Source organism: Gymnoscopelus braueri, assembly GCF_963280865.1.
Source record: "Gymnoscopelus braueri genome assembly, chromosome: 2".
NCBI lineage: Eukaryota > Metazoa > Chordata > Actinopteri > Myctophiformes > Myctophidae > Gymnoscopelus > Gymnoscopelus braueri.
Genome location: NC_137604.1, coordinates 27,680,900 through 27,700,817, shown reverse-complemented (window position 1 = coordinate 27,700,817; position 19,918 = coordinate 27,680,900). Strand labels below are relative to the sequence as shown.

General features: G+C 45.5%; 1 protein-coding gene across 1 annotated transcript in view; it reads right to left on the bottom strand.

Moving 5' to 3' along the window:
- The window catches only part of LOC308076576 (amyloid beta precursor protein binding family B member 2-like), a 70,470-nt gene that overhangs the window by 36,361 nt on the left and 14,191 nt on the right, over positions 1-19,918 (bottom strand). The window contains 3 exon segments of the mRNA XM_080416961.1: positions 6,678-7,808; positions 8,651-8,714; positions 10,233-10,337. Coding sequence (XP_080273087.1) covers positions 6,678-7,791 — 1,114 coding nt within the window. The 5' untranslated portion in view covers positions 7,792-7,808; positions 8,651-8,714; positions 10,233-10,337.

Genomic DNA, 19,918 nt, shown 5'->3' with positions numbered 1-19,918 from the left:
CATGCGCACACCTGCACACACGCGTGCGCACACAATCACACACAAAGCGAAGAGGCTACTAAAACCAGTTCCCAAAAAGGGATAAAATGGAAAATAACTCAGATGCAAAGCTTGGCACTGGGTTTTCTGCACACACAACACACAGACGCACAAAGCCTCACATGCCTTGAGGTTTGAGAACACAGAGAACAGCGAAGAGCTGTGCAGCAGTGGCTTCTGGGAGACACAGCCTTTTTACGAGCAGAAGAATTAGGTCAGAGCCAATACTGTAGCACTACACACACACACAGCACTAAAGAAGAGATGGTGACGATCACGGGTGGTGGGTGAAGAGAACACACACACACACACACACACACACACACACGATTTAGTGCCATGCTGGCCTGTCGTTTGCCTCTACGCAGTAAATCAACACTCCAACTGACCAGTGCTATAGCTTCTGTTAGCACTGTTAAGTGTTATTCCTTCACCTGTACTACACTCCTAGTGTTATTCCTTCACCTGTACTACTCCTTCAATGCTTATGGATGCTACCACTTAGCCAACATATAGTTGCATGTACGTGTTCAGCTCACAGCACAGTGCCACAGCCCTGTACATAGCCATTAGCATGCAGCCTCGCACCAGAGCAGAGTTGAGTGTAGGGGGTGGGGAGAATACTGATCTTCAGCAGTATAACACACAGACACACGCATGCACGCACGGACGCGCACACATATACACACACACACACACACACACACACGCTGACAAGTGCGCACACACACACTTACTCTCTAGTCTACTGCACACACAGCAACAGACAGACTATATCCCAACGGCCAGACAGGTAGCAGTATATACGCACAAACAGAAAAACATACACACACAATTACAGCCATGAACTTCCTCCTATCAGAGCTGACAGGCACACACACCCACACACAAGGCAAACACGTGCATGCACGTGTGCCCACACACACACGCACAACACAGCACAGGGACCGTAGCAGCGTCACAGTGTGCTTCCCCGTCCCCAGACTGTAGATGATGCATCAGTGTCACCTACCCTCGTAGTTGACAATCACAATGGCCAGCATGTAGTCTTTCCCCAGCATCATAGTTACTGTAGCTAGTGGCGGTGCCTGTGACCGCACACAGCCTGGCGAGGTATGACGAGAGAGAGACAATCCCAGATAGAGACAGAGAGAGTGAGAGAGAGGGGACAAGGAGAGAGAGAAGGAGAAACGGAGAAAGATGGGGTGGTGGTGGTGGGGGCGGGCTGAGACACGATGAAGGAGAGACAGCGAGACATAGGAAGAGGGGGAGAAAGAGGGAGAAAGTGGAGGTGCAGGACAGGAGTAACAGAGGGAGAGAGAGAGGCTGTGTTTGCTGTTGTCACCCCTTTCCCTCACATCTGGAACATCAACAACAACATCTCATCTCAGGCTGCCTTCCCTTTCCCTGTGCCAGATACACAAGGTGCACGCACGCACGCTCACTCACACATGCGTGCAAACACCTGCACATACAGGCTCAGAAAACACACATCCTCGGCGAAACGAAAATGAACCATAGACGCTTCCGCTTGACATGCCTGTCTTCCCCTCAATAAGACAAACATCTTTATATTGGTTTATTCCCCTGTATCTCGCTCCCTGCTGCCTCTCCTCCGTTGTCCTAGCAACCCCACCGGATCATCTTTCTTGCAGCATCACACATGGAGGGAGAACGGAGGAGAACAGAGGGAGAGAGAGGGGAAAGAGGAGAGAGCACTGGTTCTCAAAGTGCGGTCTAGGGACCCCCAAGGGTCCTTACGGGGGTTCCCAGCTAAATGAGGAACAGTTTAAACCCTTTAAGGCCTATTTTATTTTCCAGCTATTCGAACATAGGTGATCTACAAGATCACAATGCGTCACATCGCGACGACCTGTGAGCTTGCAGTAGATCTGCCATTTTAGAAAAATCTCACCAAAATGTTGACAAATCTTCTCTTATGAGGGTCCCTGGCCCAAAATCTTTTCAAATGGGGGTCTGGACTATAGCCAAATACATATCACTGTGGGGGTCCTTGACATGAAAGAGTTTGAGAACCACTGATATAGAGCATGTTTGTGAGAGGTAGAGAGAGTGAGCGAGTGAAAGAGAGAGCAGGTGGGTGGTGGGTGGGTGAATGAACGACTCACCCACTTAAGTCTGAAAACATCTTGTATCTTTACTTGCTGCAAACTAGTTCACATTTGCAGCGCTGTGTTCACTGCGATGCTCACATACAGTTGTGTAAGAACACCAAGGGCATTGTCAATACCATTTCCCAGGTAAGTAAATGTGTGTGTGTATATGTGTGTGTGTGTGTGTGTGTGTGTGTGTGTGTGTGTGTGTGTGTGTGTGTGTGTGTGTGTGTGTGTGTGTGTGTGACTGTGTGTGACTGTGTGTGTGTGTGTGTGTGTGTGTGTGTGTGTGTGTGTGTGTGTGTGTGTGTGCTTTTTGACTCCTTTGTGTGAAAGCAGTGTAACACTAGCACTCTAATCCACAACATCACCAGAGGAATATAACATACACCTGGAAAAACAACAGAGTTGCAGACAAAGAGAGAGAGAGAGAGAGAGAGAGACTACAGTATGCATCTCCTGCAGCTGTTATTTAGACTCTCTGCTCTATATCGTTAACAACTAGACAAATATTTTCCTAATATGACAAATATGAATAATAAAAGTAGTAATAATACATCAATATTATATTATTATATTTATTTCCATGTAATTTCATAACTGGTGTAAGATAAGGGTCTCTACCAAACCCATCGATCCTCAAGAGAAAAAAACGGTTTTATATGGAGACTACAGCACCTTCGACAATCAATACCTATACACAAAACCTTAGGGTAGTCCCCTGTGGTAGACCCATGGGAGGTATAGCTACCTGAAGTCCAAATATTACCGATAATCTTTGTCTGCTGCTTCTGAGCTCTGTGAGGAACTGAGAGTACTAGCCATGCCATTCACAGGTCAAAATAGAAACAAATGCAAATAAACCTGATTATGCCTGTGTATGTGCCACTTGCCGCTATTTTTGACACTTTTTTGTAAAAATGACAATATAATGACCCAAAAGTGCAAGTTATTATATTTAATTTGTGCAACATGTTTACAGTTTTGGACATCTTTGGCGCCAAGACCCCTGGTTGGGAAACACTGCACTAGTACAGTATATCATGCCCAGGTAGCATAATACAACCCAAAGTTGTACCAAAGTTCAACAACTCTGTAAGAATGTGGAGAGTAGAATTAAGCATTCTTCTGGGACATGTAGATAAAGATCTAGATAAAAGAATAGTTCAGAGATAGACCTGTCACAATTATTACATGATTGCCTGGTCGCAGTTATTTGAGCTAATCACAATACTTTTTCAGAATCATTAGAATCGTTTCCATTAATTTGTATAAAAACAGCAACAACATTTCACATAAATGTCATATGTCACATTATTTCCATGTTGTCCACGCTCTTTTAACCACTTTCAACCTGGCTGGTTGAAAGCCCATCTTTTAGGCATTTAGGGCAAAAATAAATAAAAAAATGTAGAAGATCATACAAAAACACCAGATCTACAAGCTCACAACAAAGCCTAAAAGGCTAACAGACATGTGATTTGTATGTTCAATGGCAAAAACGCAATTAAATCATTAATTTATTTGCGTGACAATTAATGGTCAGCGACAATTGCCTGATCGTGACAGCCCTATAATAAATCAGAAACACCACTGAACTGAGAGCCTCCAAACAGTAAACAGTAAAGGGAAAGTGAGTGAGTCAGCAGAGAGAGGCTGGGGTTGAGCCTTGCTGAAAGGTCTCAACAACAGTAGAGCTCTTTGAGACACTTTGAGAGAGGGGTTAGCTCCAAACAGCTGAACACGTGTCAGAGGTCAAGGCTCCCAGTCTGGAAAAGGGAGTGCCTGGTTCACAGCATGTGTTTACAACAAAAGGACATGGCAGAAGGTGTTTTTTCAAGGGTCAAATTACATGCAACCACCACCCAGCTTTTAACATATGCTCCCAAAGTAAGTGCGGCTAGGTCTTCTGTTGAGACGGCCAGCAAGAAGCGAGTACGGGCAAGCAACGTCTGGCACCCACACACTGCCTTTCTCAGCAATGACTACCGTTTACAAGGATGACAAACTATGAGTAAGACAAAACCTCTTTAACTGCTTCAAATGGAATTCAGCCATTTAGGTTGCATCAAATTACACCAAAACAAGGTTACCGCATATGTCCTTCCATTCAATCTACTTTGAACTTGTTATTTGACCTATACCGGATCAATACTATGTGATGGAAGGATTCAAATCTGAAATGCCATTTCATTATGTATCAGCAGACACATTCCATCACCATAGCAAATGGTAAAGCCTAGGTTCTATAAAACTCCCAGATTTAGCAAGCAAGCATGGTATTTCATATCATCAGCAGACCTTGGTGAGAATTTAACCATATGAAGATATAAGAAATAGCAGATCTACAAGCTCTCAAGGCATCGCAACTCGCAACGTGACATGTTGTGAGCTTGTGTTTCGGCTATTGTCAGCTAAGAGTTTTGGTGTAGATGTAAAATACTAGCAGACCTTGTCTAGAGCCCTGGGGGACCCCTGACAACTAAGTATATACGGTAGGGTTTAAGTGGTTAAATGGGGTTTTGCATAGCAAATCACATGCAGGTGGCACACCAGGGGTGTATCGAGGGTAGCTGGTAAGAGAACCCTATGATAGAAAGACAAGGATTTTAAACTCATCATTCTGAGCAAAGAATTAAATGCTGCGTACGGTTCCCTCTCTGTAGGAACAACCGTGGCTGTTAGGAGCTCAGATACTTCTCATGTCCCCATGTCAGACCCACATGACTGTCTGGGGATCAGCAGGATCAACATGTAAACCTCTTCTCATAACACACACAGCCCCAGGTACATATAGAGGGGCTCAAATGTAATACTGCAGATCCACCATCCTCTGTGTGCGAGTGTGCTCGTGCGTGTGTGTGTGCGTGTGTGTGTGTTAACTGCATCCTAACAGTAAATATTTACGGCTTGTTTCCAGCTCCTCATGTGTTTAGTGCAGTGCAGCAAGATAAAGGAGCAAGATGGAAGGGTGGATAGGGGAGAAGAAAAAAATCAAAGAATCGCAAGACTCAGCGAATCAGAAAAAGATAAATGCAGCCCAGGGGCGAGAAGACAAATGTCAGACAAGGTTATGCCAGGACAATGAGGGCTACGGAACTGAAGGCATACAGCCGCTGGAGGAAAAGACGGAATGATTAGAGGAAGATAGAGAGACAAAGAAGCACTGTATTTCACCTCCACTTTTCACTGCTTGACCAGTGACTGACAGCCACACACACACACATACACACGTTTGTATTACTATACTTGTGAGGACATCAACATTTTAAGATGGCATTGAAAATAGCTGAAAATGCCCGAAAAATTGCTGATCTACAAGCTCATTCTTTGGTTAGTCTAAAAGTATAAAATAGGAAAATCTCTAACCCCAACTCCTACACCTAACCTCTAAATTGATAGTCCTCCTAAACATTACCCAAATCTGAATCTTGTGAATTGTATTTTTTAACAACCATTTATCTTGTGAGGAGTCTAACTAGAAAATGACTATTGCAGGGAATCTCAGTTTTTTGATTGATTGAATACTGTATTAACAGTTTGCAAAAACAAGGCACGGTGGCACAGATTTATACAAAAGAATGCTAAAAGGATAACCCAGAATCGCAGACAACCAGAGGGAGTGCAGTGCCCGGCATCGAGTCGTCAGATAGAAGGTTGTCAAGAATCGGCTCTGGCCGTGGCCCAAATGAGCCAATTGATTGCCAAGCTTCAAGCTCCTAAGCTTGATTTGGCAAATTCCCCTCACCTGCCATTTCATTACTTAGTCAGTCTACTTTCCACAGTCAGTTTGCACTCTCCACACATTCTCCACAGACGTTTACCACTGCACAAGGACTTTCCAGAACCGCCGATACCCCAGATATGCAAATATATGGGCATAAAAGGGGACACAGGCAGACAGACGGATACAGAGAGCTCCATATATGGGCACAAAAGGGACATAGACAGACAGACGGTTACAACGGGCACTCTGACAACAGGTACTGGATAGCAAGGTAGGGCATGCATTCCCTATTTGCATCGTTCCCAAGTAGACCACTGTTCTAGTTTCTACTATACTTGTGGAGACATTTGGTCCTCACAAGAATAGTAATACAAGTACACACAAATAAATATAAACTCAAGTGGACACACAGGTTGAAACAGGAAGCAGCTGACCTAGCTTCCAAAGTTCCCATACACTCTCTGGCGCCTCAGTAGCACTTCCTGCTCTAAAGGGATTCTGGGAGATATACTGTAGGGGAGGCTTTACTGTTTATTATTGAGGTTCCAGCCCATTACTGTGGTTCAGTACACACACACACACACACACACACACACACACACACACACACACACACACACACACACACACACACACACACACACACACACAAAACATGTCATCAACATACAGTAACAGGGAAACCACTAAATTGCACAGAGGAAAAACACAGCAGCTGACCTCACACACCACAAGCTCATAACTGGCTGTAAGATGCTGTTACCATACAGTATCTGTTTGTGTGTGTGCGCACGTACCCGTCTCCTCCGGGGTGATGCTGTCCTGGGACAGAGTGGTCCAGCTGGACTCCTCGTCACTCGGGTTCAGATTCTGGATGCGGTTCAGAGCGCAGTCCGTCTTGGCGCCTGTCCTCCTGTCCTTCTTGGTCTCCGGTGAGGAGGACGAGGAGGACGATGTGGAGGAGGAGGCCACAGAGAGCAGGGGAGCGTCCTCGGGGCTGGCCTGCCTGGGTGGGGAGGGAGGAGGAGGCACTGGGGAGTCTTTGCTCGATTTGAGGAGCTTGAGGTTTGGGTGGAGGTCAGAGATGAGTCCGTGGCCAGGAGGAGCTTTGAGGTTCTCCTCCGGAATCTCGTCTCTTATCACCAGTAGAGGCCTCTTCTCCTCCACCTCCTGCTCCGGCACCTCCTCTCCCTCTTCCTCAATCTTCATTTTCAACATAATTTCCTTCTCAGACAAGATGCTGATGTCGTCGCCGTCCTCCGCGTTCTCGTCGAGACCCGGACCCGTGTTGTTGGAGTTCAGCTCCACCTCCGGAACCACAATGACGTTCCACTCCTCCTCCTCCTCCTCCTGCTCCAAGTGGGAGTTCCGATCAGGGTCTGGGTTGGCGGTGGGGTCAGGGCAGGTCGGCTCGCAGTTGAGCTCGATAACATCACTGTCGTCATCGTCACCTTCATCTTCACCGTCATCGTCTCGCTTGTTATTGAGAGTTATCAGAGTCTCAGCGTGGCATTCTGCGGCCACGTTGACGTTGTCCTCTGTCGGGTTGTTGGACTCGGGGTCGGACGACTCGGCATCCGTCGTGTTCTTGTTGTGATCCTGGCCAGCTTTACGGAGCTGGTTCACGCCATTCTTAGTCAGCTTAGGGTTGTTGGGGGTCAACGATGACACCGTGGTGGGTGAGGACGATGGGGACGTGGAGGAGGGGGGCGCGCCGTCTCCTAACCCTAGGCCCATGGCGGACTGGATACTGGTGAGGGCATACTTTTTGCGACACTTGGGCGGTGTGGCGGAGCCCTGTTTGATGACCTCGCCGCTAAGCAGCTGGTTGTGGGAGGAGCGGAGGCTGAGCGAGGTGGGGGGGGTGGCGGCAGGGCCGTTGCGATTGGTCACATCCACCGACATCATCATGACACGAGAGGGGTTAACTGTAAGACGGAGAGAGAGGGAGAGAGGGAGGGAGACCGGAAGTGAGTGTGTACAATTGCGAGTAGTATTAATAATATACTGTAGGCCGATAAAACCGCTGGATCGATCAGCACCAAATATCTTGTGCACACTGCCAGTAGGCAACCTTAGTACCTCCACAAATTATTTTCACATATGTTTTATACTTTTTTAAATATATTTCACTAACTTTCCTCTTCTACCCTGGATTTGAACCCTGTTTCCTGCGCAAGTGCTGACATTTTTACCATTGAGCTAATAGAGCCCCAGGGAGACAAAATACAACAACCCCAATTGTATAAGTTATATTGTATTAACATACTCTATCATACAGATTGGACAAAATTAAATTGTATTCATTAAAAAAGAGTCGCATAGTTCCGCTCTAAGTCAGTGGGGCTCAGATCTTATTGGAGTCATACGTCTGGTTCTGGTTCTACTACAGATCATTTAGTTTTTTTCTTGTGGAGAAGTGTGTAACTCCATTTCAAAGGGTATTATTTTATCTGCATGGGTTCATATACAGTACTTGTGTAACTAAGTATTGTAATGCAAAGGACATGAATCACATAATAAACTCATGTGGGAATAGACGGCAACAATATCAGAGATCCATCTCTTTCACGTCCGAATCTCATTCAAATCTCAACAGGAAGCCAGCTTCACACTAAAACAATGACAGGCAAACAGCAATGGACCAGTGTGTGTGTGTGTGTGTGTGTGTGTGTGTGTGTGTGTGTGTGTGTGTGTGTGTGTGTGTGTGTGTGTGTGTGTGTGTGTGTGTGTGTGTGTGTGTGTGTGTGTGTGTGTGTGCACACTGTACCTTACAGGAGGTCGGTCATGGACTGGTCACGATGCTGGTTTCACTAGAGCTGCAAACAGCAGATCTGAACAAGATATAGGGAATGAGAAAAAAAAGGAAAAGAAAGATCAGACAAGGAATGTGGAGAATCCTGAGAACTCCTAAGGGTTGACCCCAGAGACACAGCCACCCATGTGGAACCTAACTGCTACTGGTTGCTAAGGAGACACACACACGATGTTCTGAAGCAGCGGAGGACCTGCTGACAGGTCATGCTATACAGTGTGTGTGTGTGTGTGTGTGTGTGTGTGTGTGTGTGTGTGTGTGTGTGTGTGTGTGTGTGTGTGTGTGTGTGTGTGTGTGTGTGTGTGTGTGTGTGTGTGTGTGTGTGTGTGTGTTCCTGCACAGTGAGCAATGTCTGCTCATGTTGTTGAGACCAACACACTCTTCAAACGACGGCACCAGATGACCGGAAGGGTACCTACCCCCTTCCGGTCATCTGGTGCCGTCCCGGGCACTTCCGCACTCCAGGAATGCGGAAGTGCCGTTCTCAAACCCAAGACGAAAAAGGGTGACGGCTCCGCCAAAAAAAAACAGTTAAAACGACGGTGGCGAGCCGTCTAGAGAGAAATTGAGCCACGAGAGGCACCGCCGAGTGAGCCGTTAGGCGAGCGAGTCGCCGTGCCGCAGTGGTGGAAATGGTACTCAAATGTTTTACTTAAGTAAAAGTATTAATACTTTTTAGTAGTAACTATTTTTTAATAATAATAATGTAGAAATACTCTGTTACACGTAAAAGTCTGGAATTCAAAATTCACTTGAGTAAAAGTACAAAAGTATTGGTATCCAAATTAAAAGCACCAAAAGTAAAAGTACTAAAATGTTTGAAAATAGCAGATCTACAAGCTCACAACGTGTTGTGAGCTTGTAGATCGGCTATTTTCAAATAGCCTAGGTATAAAATAGGGCTAAAGTTGTTAATGTATGTTTTATAATGTAAAAGTACAATATTTGCCACTGAGATGTAGTGGAGTAGAAGTAAAAGTATAGACAATTGGAAATACTCCAGTAAAAGTACCTCAAAATTGTACTTAAGTACTGTACTTGAGTAAATATACTTAGTTACTTTACACCACTGCCGTGCCGAGCGTTAAGAAGTCCGCTTCAGCAGACTCAGCGCCGTTCAAGTTAATGTCCAGATAGGGACAGAATCGTCACTCATATCCCCCCCTAGTCAATATGTCCCCCCTTCCAGTCAAACGGGTGACTTCTTGGGATGTGCGTCCCATTCTTGGGAGTGAGAATGCGTTGTGGAGACACACAGCCCTATACCTCATATGTCTAATGTTTAAACAGCATTCATGCTAAGTGTAACCCAACCATAAGCTATAGATATATATAGAGAGAGAAAGAGAGATATGCAATATCAAAGGTAATAGTAAACTGGTGTCTGGTTTTAACATTTGATGTCTATTCTCTACAATGGATCATATTGTACAGTACATAATCATAAAAAATATATAGAGACTTTATCATCTTGATCAGTGTTTACAATGAGCTGTTTGACGTGGTCAGAGAGCTAACAGTGTGCTAGCCAGCATACCAGAGGAACAGGGGGTTGATGGAAACTCCACGATGGACAGTGTCCATGCTGACAGGCACGGCCTCTCTCTTCAACCAATCACAGAGCCTCAGGGCAACCAACTTCCTGAGAGACAAGTACAAATAAAACAGGATTAATGTTGGACAGGGAGAGCGAGGCTAAGCACGAGTGAGAAAGAGAGACAGAGAGAGAGAGAGAGAGAGAAAGAGAGTGAGAGGGGGAGGGGTCTGCAGGACACCAGAGGGACAAATAAAGATATCAATTATTCACAACCTCTGATCAAACATTAATACACAAGGTGTGTGTGTGTGTGTGTGTGTGTGTGTGTGTGTGTGTGTGTGTGTGTGTGTGTGTGTGTGTGTGTGTGTGTGTGTGTGTGTGTGTGTGTGTGTGTGTGTGTGTGTGTGTGTGTGTGTGTGGAACATAAGGCTCATTTTGTAGAAAGCTCATATTTCTTCCTTTGGCGCAGTCAGCCAATTGACTGAAGCCATCATAAACTTCATGTCATAGGAGACTTGTAAATTCCCCCTACACAAAACACACAAATATGCATACACACACACACACACACACACACACACAAAGTGCTGCATACTGTATACAGGCAAACAGGCAATACACAAGCTTTAAAACGATCCCTAGCTAGTAAGCCTTATACGCCTTAATACATTATAATTGCCCTCTATAACTCAAATTAAAAAATAAATACGCCTTTGATATTTTAGAAATAGTTCATCTTTTACTCAAGGGGGACAACGCCCGTTGCAAGTTGGTGTCATTTGTCCATATGGGGTCCAGCCCTATGGAATGTATGGAATGCATGTGTTAATAAAAACATATTGTTTTGATGCTCATATTAACCTTAGGAAGTATTGAGTAGTTTTGCACATGCATTCCCCATACAGTCTATAGGAAATATTAGCCAGGGATCTTTTTAAGTCAGTTATAGACGATGTGATTAGCATGGTTAGATTCCACTACAAAATGTGCCACTAAATCTGCACTTGGCCCAATGAAGAGTTTGCAAATCTATAAACACATTACTGCATGTCTGCCAGTCGGCCATGGGATAATTTCAGAAAAAAACTAAGAAATTGACCAAATTCATCATCAATTAGAAAAGTCCTCCATTCAAATGAATCCCTGTGGGGTTATGAGCTGGACTGACATAAATTCAGACTAATAAGCTACCATAACGATCATGCATCACAAAGCTGAAGGAAAAGCAATGTTGAAGGCTGCAGCAGGCAGCAATAATAAACTGCGTTATACAAGTGAAGGACAATACATGAATGAACTCCACAAGAAACAAACCTGCAATCTCAATGACAGCCTAGCTGAGCAGATAAATTAGGATATTATGTGGATCTTGGAATCCACATAGAAACGGTGTGGTTCCAATGTGGATCTCAGACTTTATGTGGTCAGCTAGTCATTACATTACATTACATTACAGTCATTTAGCAGACGCTTTTATCCAAAGCGACTTACAATAAGTGTATTCAACATAGGTAGGGAACGAAAACTACTAATCACCAGAAGTCTTTAGTGCATTATCTGCAAAAACAAGCAACCAAGAGTATACCTAGCGCTAAGGTAAAAGTGCAATATATCAGCTACCTATTTCCTTAAACAGATGAGACAAAATAGCTAAATCAAATGAGCATGAGCTAAAACAAATAAGTGAATCGACTAAACAAGATCCAATAAACAATCCAATAATCCAATAAACAATACAGCAATAGAAAACAAGCGTTCGTACAACTAGTTAACAACAAGTAGGTCAGGCAGAGAGGAAGGGTAGTGTTTCCTGAAGAGGTGAGTTTTCAGCCTGCGGCGAAATATGGGCAGTGACTCTGCTGTCCTAACATCAGTGGGAAGTTCATTCCACCACTGTGGGGCCAGAACAGAAAAGAGTCGTGACCGTTTGGAGCGGCCAGAAGGACCCTTGAGTGACGAGGCAATCAGTCGCCCCGAGGTGGCAGACCGAAGTGGTCGGGCAGGGGTGTAGGCATCGACCATAGCCCGGAGGTAGGAAGGAGCTGTTCCTTTCACTGCCCTATAGGCTAGCACCAGGGTTTTGAACTGGATGCGAGCCGCTACGGGGAGCCAGTGTAGAGAGCGGAGAAGGATGGTTGTGTGGGAGAACTTGGGGCGGTTGAACACCAGACGAGCCGCAGCTTTCTGAACAAGCTCCAGGGGTTTGATGGCAGATGCCGGAGCACCAGCAAGGAGGGAGTTGCAGTAGTCCAGGCGGGAGATGACGAGAGCCTGGATGAGCACCTGGGCTGCCTTCTCCGTGAGGAAGGGGCGAATCCTCCTGATGTTGTAGAGCAGGAATCTGCAGGACCTCGTCACTGATGCGATGTTTGCCGAGAACGTCAGTTGATCGTCCAGGGTCACACCCAGATTCTTCGCAGTCCGAGTTGAGGTCACCACAGCATTATCAATGGTGATGGCCATGTCTCGGTGCGGACAGCCCTTCCCCGGGAGGAACATCAGCTCGGTCTTGTCCAGATTGAGCTTCAGGTGGTTTGTCGACATCCACTCCGAGATGTCAGCCAGACAAGCAGCAATGCGTGTCTCCACCTGGGTATCAGAGGGGGGGAATGAGAGGATTAGCTGGGTGTCATCGGCATAGCAGTGGTAGGAAAAGCCATGGGAGTGGATGACAGCACCCAGAGATGTAGTGTAGAGAGAGAAAAGAAGAGGACCCAGAACCGAGCCTTGGGGAACCCCAGTTGTGAGCCTGTGTGGTTCTGACACAGACCCTCTCAGCATCACCTGGTAGGAGCGACCCGTCAGGTAGGATGCAAACAGGGAGAGTGCAGAGCCTGAGACACCCATCCCCTCGAGGGTGGAGAGGAGGATCTGATGGTTCACCGTGTCGAACGCTGCAGACAGGTCCAGGAGTATCAGAACGGAGGAGAGAGAGTTCGCTCTAGCGGCATGGAGCGACTCCGTCACTGCCAGGAGGGCAGTCTCTGTCGAGTGACCCACTTTGAACCCAGACTGGTTGGAGTCCAGGAGGTCGTTCTGGTGGAGATAGGAGGACAGTTGTTTAAAGACAGCACGTTCGAGAGTTTTAGATAGGAAGGATAGAAGGGAAACCGGTCTGTAGTTCTTGATCTCAGAGGGGTCAAGTGTCGGTTTCTTCAGGAGGGGGGTGACTCTGGCAGTCTTGAAAGTAGAGGGAAAGTAGCCAGATGTCAGAGAGGTGTTAATAAGGTGGGTTAAGAAGGGAAGAAGTTCAGGTGCAATAGACTGCAACAGAGTGGATGGGACCGGGTCCAGAGAGCATGAGGTGGGGCGACTAGAGGTAATAAGGAGAAGGACCTCGTTAGGGGAGAGGGGAGAGAAGTGGGATAGAGAGGGGATGGGGGGGGGGAGAGGAGTAGATGAGGGTAGAGAGGGGGGGGTGGCAGGCAGACGGGTGTGGGTAGTGCGCAGGGCACCAGCCGGGGGAGGAGGGAAGGAGGATCGGATATCGTTCACCTTCTTGTCAAAGAAGTTGGCGAAATCGTCGGGGAGGAGGGACGAGGAGGGAGGAGGGGGTGGTGGTTGCAGGAGAGAGGAGAAAGTTTCAAAGAGTTTTTTAGGGTTGGAAGCAGAAGCCTGAATTTTAGTGCAGAAAAAAGCAGCTTTAGCAGCTGATAGAGAGGAGGAAAAAGTAGAAATGAGAGATTGGAAGGTGAGAAGGTCCTCCAGGAGGTTGCCATTTCTCCATTTGCGCTCAGCCGCTCTCAGGCTCCGTCTCTCAGTCCGCACTGAGTCCGACAACCAGGGGGCAGGAGGAGTTTGGCGTGCAGGCCTGGTGGTGAGGGGACAGAGATGGTCGAGAGAAGAGGATAGAGTAGAGAAAAGAAGATCTGTGGCGGTATCAGGGGATAGAAGAGCAAAGGATTCAGGGGCAGGGAGAGCAGAGAGAACAGAGGAGGAAAGAACAGTGGAGGAAAGTGAGCGAAGATTGTGACGTGAGGCAATCATGTGGGTAGGGAGGGGCTGTGAGGGGGGAGAGGAGAGAGAGAGAGAGTAGGACATGAAGTAGTGATCAGAGAGTTTCTTACCCTTTTCACTGGAAAGAGGAGTGACAGACAGGTTAGCAATAGAGCAGCCTCTGGTGAAAATCAGGTCCAGTTGGTTGCCCGCCTCATGGGTAGGAGGAGATGGGCAAATAACTAGGTCAAAGGCGGCGAGAAACGAAAGTAGTGGGTCTAGCTGCTTCTCAGTCGGGAGGTTGAAGTCACCCAGAAGGATGAATCCAGAGCCATCGACAGGGAAGTGGGAGACTAGATTGTCCAGCTCCTCCAGGAAGCCACCAGCAGGGCCCGGTGGGCGATAAACAACTGCAATGGTGAGCTTGACTGGATGAGAGACAGTGACCACATGAAATTCAAATGAGGTAGGAGAGAATTGTGACAGTGAAACAGGAGAGTATTTCCATTTTCTGGAAATTAGCAGACCAGCCCCACCACCTGTCCGCACGGCTCTGGGAGTGTGAGAGAAAGAGTACACATCTGACAGAGCCGCGGGCGTAGCAGTGTTTTCTGGTCTGATCCAGGTCTCAGTCAGAGCAAGGAAGTTAAGGGAGAGCAAGGATGCGTAGGCTGAGATGAAAGCAGATTTGCCTTCCACCACAGCCGAGTGGCAATTCCAAAGCCCTCCCGTTACCACTTGCTCGACGTGAGTGGAAAGAGTAGGATATATTAGATTAGTTGTATCGCGACATCTGGGTGTAACCCAGTGTTTTTGCGACCACCAGGAAGAGGAGAGGACAGGAATAGGAAGAAAACACATCGTAGATCACTAAACATATACACACTACTATAAGTACTACTACTATCACACTACTATATATCACTAAACACTGTTGCTGCTTATGAAGAGAAGAAGCACTCAATGTGGAAGGCTGTAAATTGACTAAGTCAGATTTTGACAAAGTCGCCTGTCGCCTTTGGTCGCCTGGCCTTCGGTTGCTGGCCGCCGCTTAAAAGCTGACGCTTTCAGAGCAAGTATTTAAGGCCACTTCAACTGATTGCTAATCGCCTGCGAGGAGTGTAGGCTCCTCCCCTATTTATCGAAGACTATAGAGCTGGTTCAGGTGAAACTGCCTTTAATGGGGCTGTCAGCTGAGACCTAACAATAGGCTAATCAAAAAATAACAAACTAATTTTAAGCTAAACCAACTATACAACACTGATACTTTGGAGCAAAGTACAGCTACTTAAAGCAACCTGCTAATACAAGAAAATATACTCAAGCTGTCTAGGTGGGTCAGGCAGTTCAGAGTTCCTCCAGAAGTCAAATTACACACTGAAGAAACACTGTTCCTGGACACACTTATAAACACCTTCAGACTAAGTAGGCTCCTCCCCTATTTATCCAAGACTATAGAGCTGGTTCAGGTGAAACTGCCTTTAATGGGGCTGTCAGCTGAGACCTAACAATAGGCTAATCAAAAAATAACAAACTAATTTTAAGCTAAACCAACTATACAACACTGATACTTTGGAGCAAAGTACAGCTACTTAAAGCAACCTGCTAATACAAGAAAATATACTCAAGCTGTCTAGGTGGGTCAGGCAGTTCAGAGTTCCTCCAGAAGTCAAATTACACACTGAAGAAACACTGTTCCTGGACACACTTATAAACACCTTCAGACTAAGTAGGCTCCTCCCCTATTTATCCAAGACTATAGAGCTGGTTCAGGTGAAACTGCCTTTAATGGGGCTGTCAGCTGAGACCTAACAATAGGCTAATCAAAAAATAACAAACTAATTTTAAGCTAAACCAACTATACAACACTGATACTTTGGAGCAAAGTACAGCTACTTAAAGCAACCTGCTAATACAAGAAAATATACTCAAGCTGTCTAGGTGGGTCAGGCAGTTCAGAGTTCCTCCAGAAGTCAAATTACACACTGAAGAAACACTGTTCCTGGACACACTTATAAACACCTTCAGACTAAGTAGGCTCCTCCCCTATTTATCCAAGACTATAGAGCTGGTTCAGGTGAAACTGCCTTTAATGGGGCTGTCAGCTGAGACCTAACAATAGGCTAATCAAAAAATAACAAACTAATTTTAAGCTAAACCAACTATACAACACTGATACTTTGGAGCAAAGTACAGCTACTTAAAGCAACCTGCTAATACAAGAAAATATACTCAAGCTGTCTAGGTGGGTCAGGCAGTTCAGAGTTCCTCCAGAAGTCAAATTACACACTCTAGTCACATCTTCAAAGGAAACTTAGCTATACGCACATCGACTCAGGGCACTGGGCTACAGAGGCTTAACTTCAAAAAGGTAGAGCCTGCACACCAAAGACGGGAAAGATACTTCTTTATTACAAAACTGACGTTTCCTTATAAACTTCCTTATAATGATGTACGCCATTGTCTGTAAGCCCCACTGTATGCCACCCCCAGATAATCACAGCAGGCGCGACTCATCCCCCCTAAAGTGACCTAGATGGGATACCATTGACTAGGTGTTTGCAAGTACAATGAATACTCACTACACAATACAAACCAGTTAAAAACGTTTAAAATATATATTGGGTTAATTTTTTCTCTCTTTTTTCACCAGACAAATAATCATAATGGCCTGTCTAGGTCTGTAGATTGTCAGACATTCAAATGTTTTCTATTTTTCATATTTCAACTCGGCCTATATTCACTATCACAGTGTCAAAAAATCATGACACAATGTGTAAGAAACATAGAAAATAATGAAAATAAAGCAAGATACCAAGACTTTGTTCAGTAGGATACATTTTTACATTATACATTTTTTTGACTTATCGATGACGTATGACTCCAAGGGCCCCATTCTTGCCGGTGCCTTACCCGCTGGCATTACCCACTGCCCGTGAATTACGCACAAGGGAGCTGGCACTGTCCCTAAACGGTATCTTGCCGCCGCTATACCCGCTATTCATTATGCCGCCTGGAGGTGTGCCCGTGGGCGTGTTGTTGCGCTTTCCCTAAAATTGCTATCTTGCCCACACGCGTTTGGGAAAGAGCATAGTGGATTCTAAAACCACCCGCTATGCTAATCAGCAGAAGTGAGACTGTCAATTCCTTGTGTCAATTGTGTTTATATAAAGATGATAGACTATACAAAGCAGACAATGATTTGTGCCGCGTCGCGCTATGCCATTCGTACCGTTCAGTTTCATTAATCCATTGCCCAGGAAATAATGAACGGATTACAATAATATAAAATTCTCTATAATCAGCAATGTGGGTTGCAATGTGGGTGATAATTATGTTGATCAAAATGGTTTTATTCAAAGGCTACAGGGTATTAAGCAAACGTTGCGTATAGTGTTCAATGCTGAGGCACCCCAGTGTGGCTGCAGGGTTCGTTTGATTAATCCAGAACACAAGCAGATTGCTGTAATCTAAAGTTCTCTATAACCAGCAATGTGTGACAGAACACAAGCAGATTGCTGTAATTTAAAGTTCTCTATAACCAGCAATGTGTGAGTGATAATTCTGTGTATCAAATATACTTTTATTCCAAGGCAACGTCGCTCTTCCATGGCCATGGCAGATTGGGCAGAGAGGGAGAGAGCTGATAAGATAATGGCTTGCACAGTCTTCTCTTAAAGGCAATGGCATCTGACACGGTGATTGGTTTTATTATTGTAACGCCCAAACCACACCTATGCATAATGTAACAGTTAGTGTAGGTGTTTTAGAGATAAGTCTGGTGTCCGAAAATAGCAACTTTTGCACGGGAACACCCCTTGCGCAATGCTGAATCCCCAAATAGTGGCTATAGGATGTTGGGCCGAAAATAGGGCTCCAAATTTGGTTTCAGCACGATCACAGCCCCTATTGACTTGGCTAACCACATTATAAAAACATACTTCTGTGGTCTACTGGCAGCCATGCATACAACCTTTAGCGCCAATCGATCGGCCAAGCGGTTTGCGAGATTTGCTCCAGACAAACACAAAGACAGACACATTGTGTGTCTGTGTGACACACACACATCCTCTCTTCTTTTGGAAGTGGAAACAAGCTATAATAGACGGCTAGCCTTTTGCAGAGCCACACTGTCATAATGAACTCAGCATCATGTTAAGGACTGTGCTGCTGAACTTAACCACTTTCAACCTGGCCTCCCCTTTTTGGGCATCATCATCATCATAGGTGAATATATGCTCACAATTCCTCAATGCGACACGTTGAGTGTTTGTAGAGTGGCTATTTTCCACAATTTCTTGTGCGATTGAGTATATTAGGGCTTAAGGGTTTAAAAGAGTGCATATAAACATCATGCTTAGGTCAAGAGCCTCAGAGGCTGAATGCAGATGTCAGCTCCTGTCTCTAGCATCACTGGTGTTCCACCAAGATACAGATTGGACTGTGAGATGGAGGGAGTATGTATGAGTATGTATAACACATTGATTGATGGAGAAAGCACACGCACATATCATCCACACATGCAGACAGACACGTGCGCACGCACACACACACACACATGCACGCAACTCTGATGTAAAAGTCAGCCAAGGACAGAGCAGTAAGAAAGATGATGCATAAAAGGGCATCATAAAATAACACCATAAAAATGTGTTGCATTCAAGGCATTCTTAGCTGCTTGACTCCTGCTGCAACAGGCCTACATACCTGTGTGTGTGTGTGTGTGTGTGTGTGTGTGTGTGTGTGTGTGTGTGTGTGTGTGTGTGTGTGTGTGTGTGTGTGTGTGTGTGTGTGTGTGTGTCTTCGAAAAATTGTTTCACTTCCCCAACTTCGACTCAAATAACAAACAACCATTCATAATCAGTGAAGTCTGTAAATACAATACAACAATCTATACAATACTTGGACTGCCTTGAAGGGCCTCAACAACAAACTGCAGCTGCATAACAGTCTATCTGATATACTGATAATTCAAGTACAGCTCAGAGCTACAAGCGCTGGTGCAATTATATGAATCAAATTATAACATAGCCGTAGAACACATTTGACATTTGATTTTAATATCATTCCTCAAGCCTTCTGATGGGTGAATAGAGAACTAAATTGGTGTCCCCGCCAACATTTCAGTACAGCACACAGCAAAATCCTCAGTGTTGATTTATTCATTTGTAATTCTGAGACTGTACAAATGTAACCAAAATGGACCCTTTACACCCCTTTGTACACTCTCAGAGTTAAATGTACTGAGTATGTAGAACTAGTTAGAAATGGGATATGGATTCCATTGGATGGAGAGACTGAGCTAGCTGTGTCGCTGCACTCGGGACGCTCTGGGATGGGCCCCAAGGAAGCCATACAGGGCCCCCATCGGCCCTCTGCTGTGGACACAGTGGTGTAGCCTTAATTACAAGGCCCCACTGTGGGCAAGAACCACTGGCACTACTAAAGAAAGAGACATAAACACTCACACACACACACACACACAGAAAACACAAGGAGAAACTTTGCATATGGGGACTCAGTTGTAAACAGTTAAGGAATGTATGAGCTGAGGCTGGAAGACAAACATGCAAAAAGATTCACTCACTAACACTCACACAGACACAAACCAGGGGGGTAGGTAATAAGAGCTAGGATGTGGCGCAATGAGACCTTTAACTTCTAACCCTTTGGTCGACCCATGCTGTCTGTGTGTGTGTGTGTGTGTGTGTGTGTGTGTGTGTGTGTGTGTGTGTGTGTGTGTGTGTGTG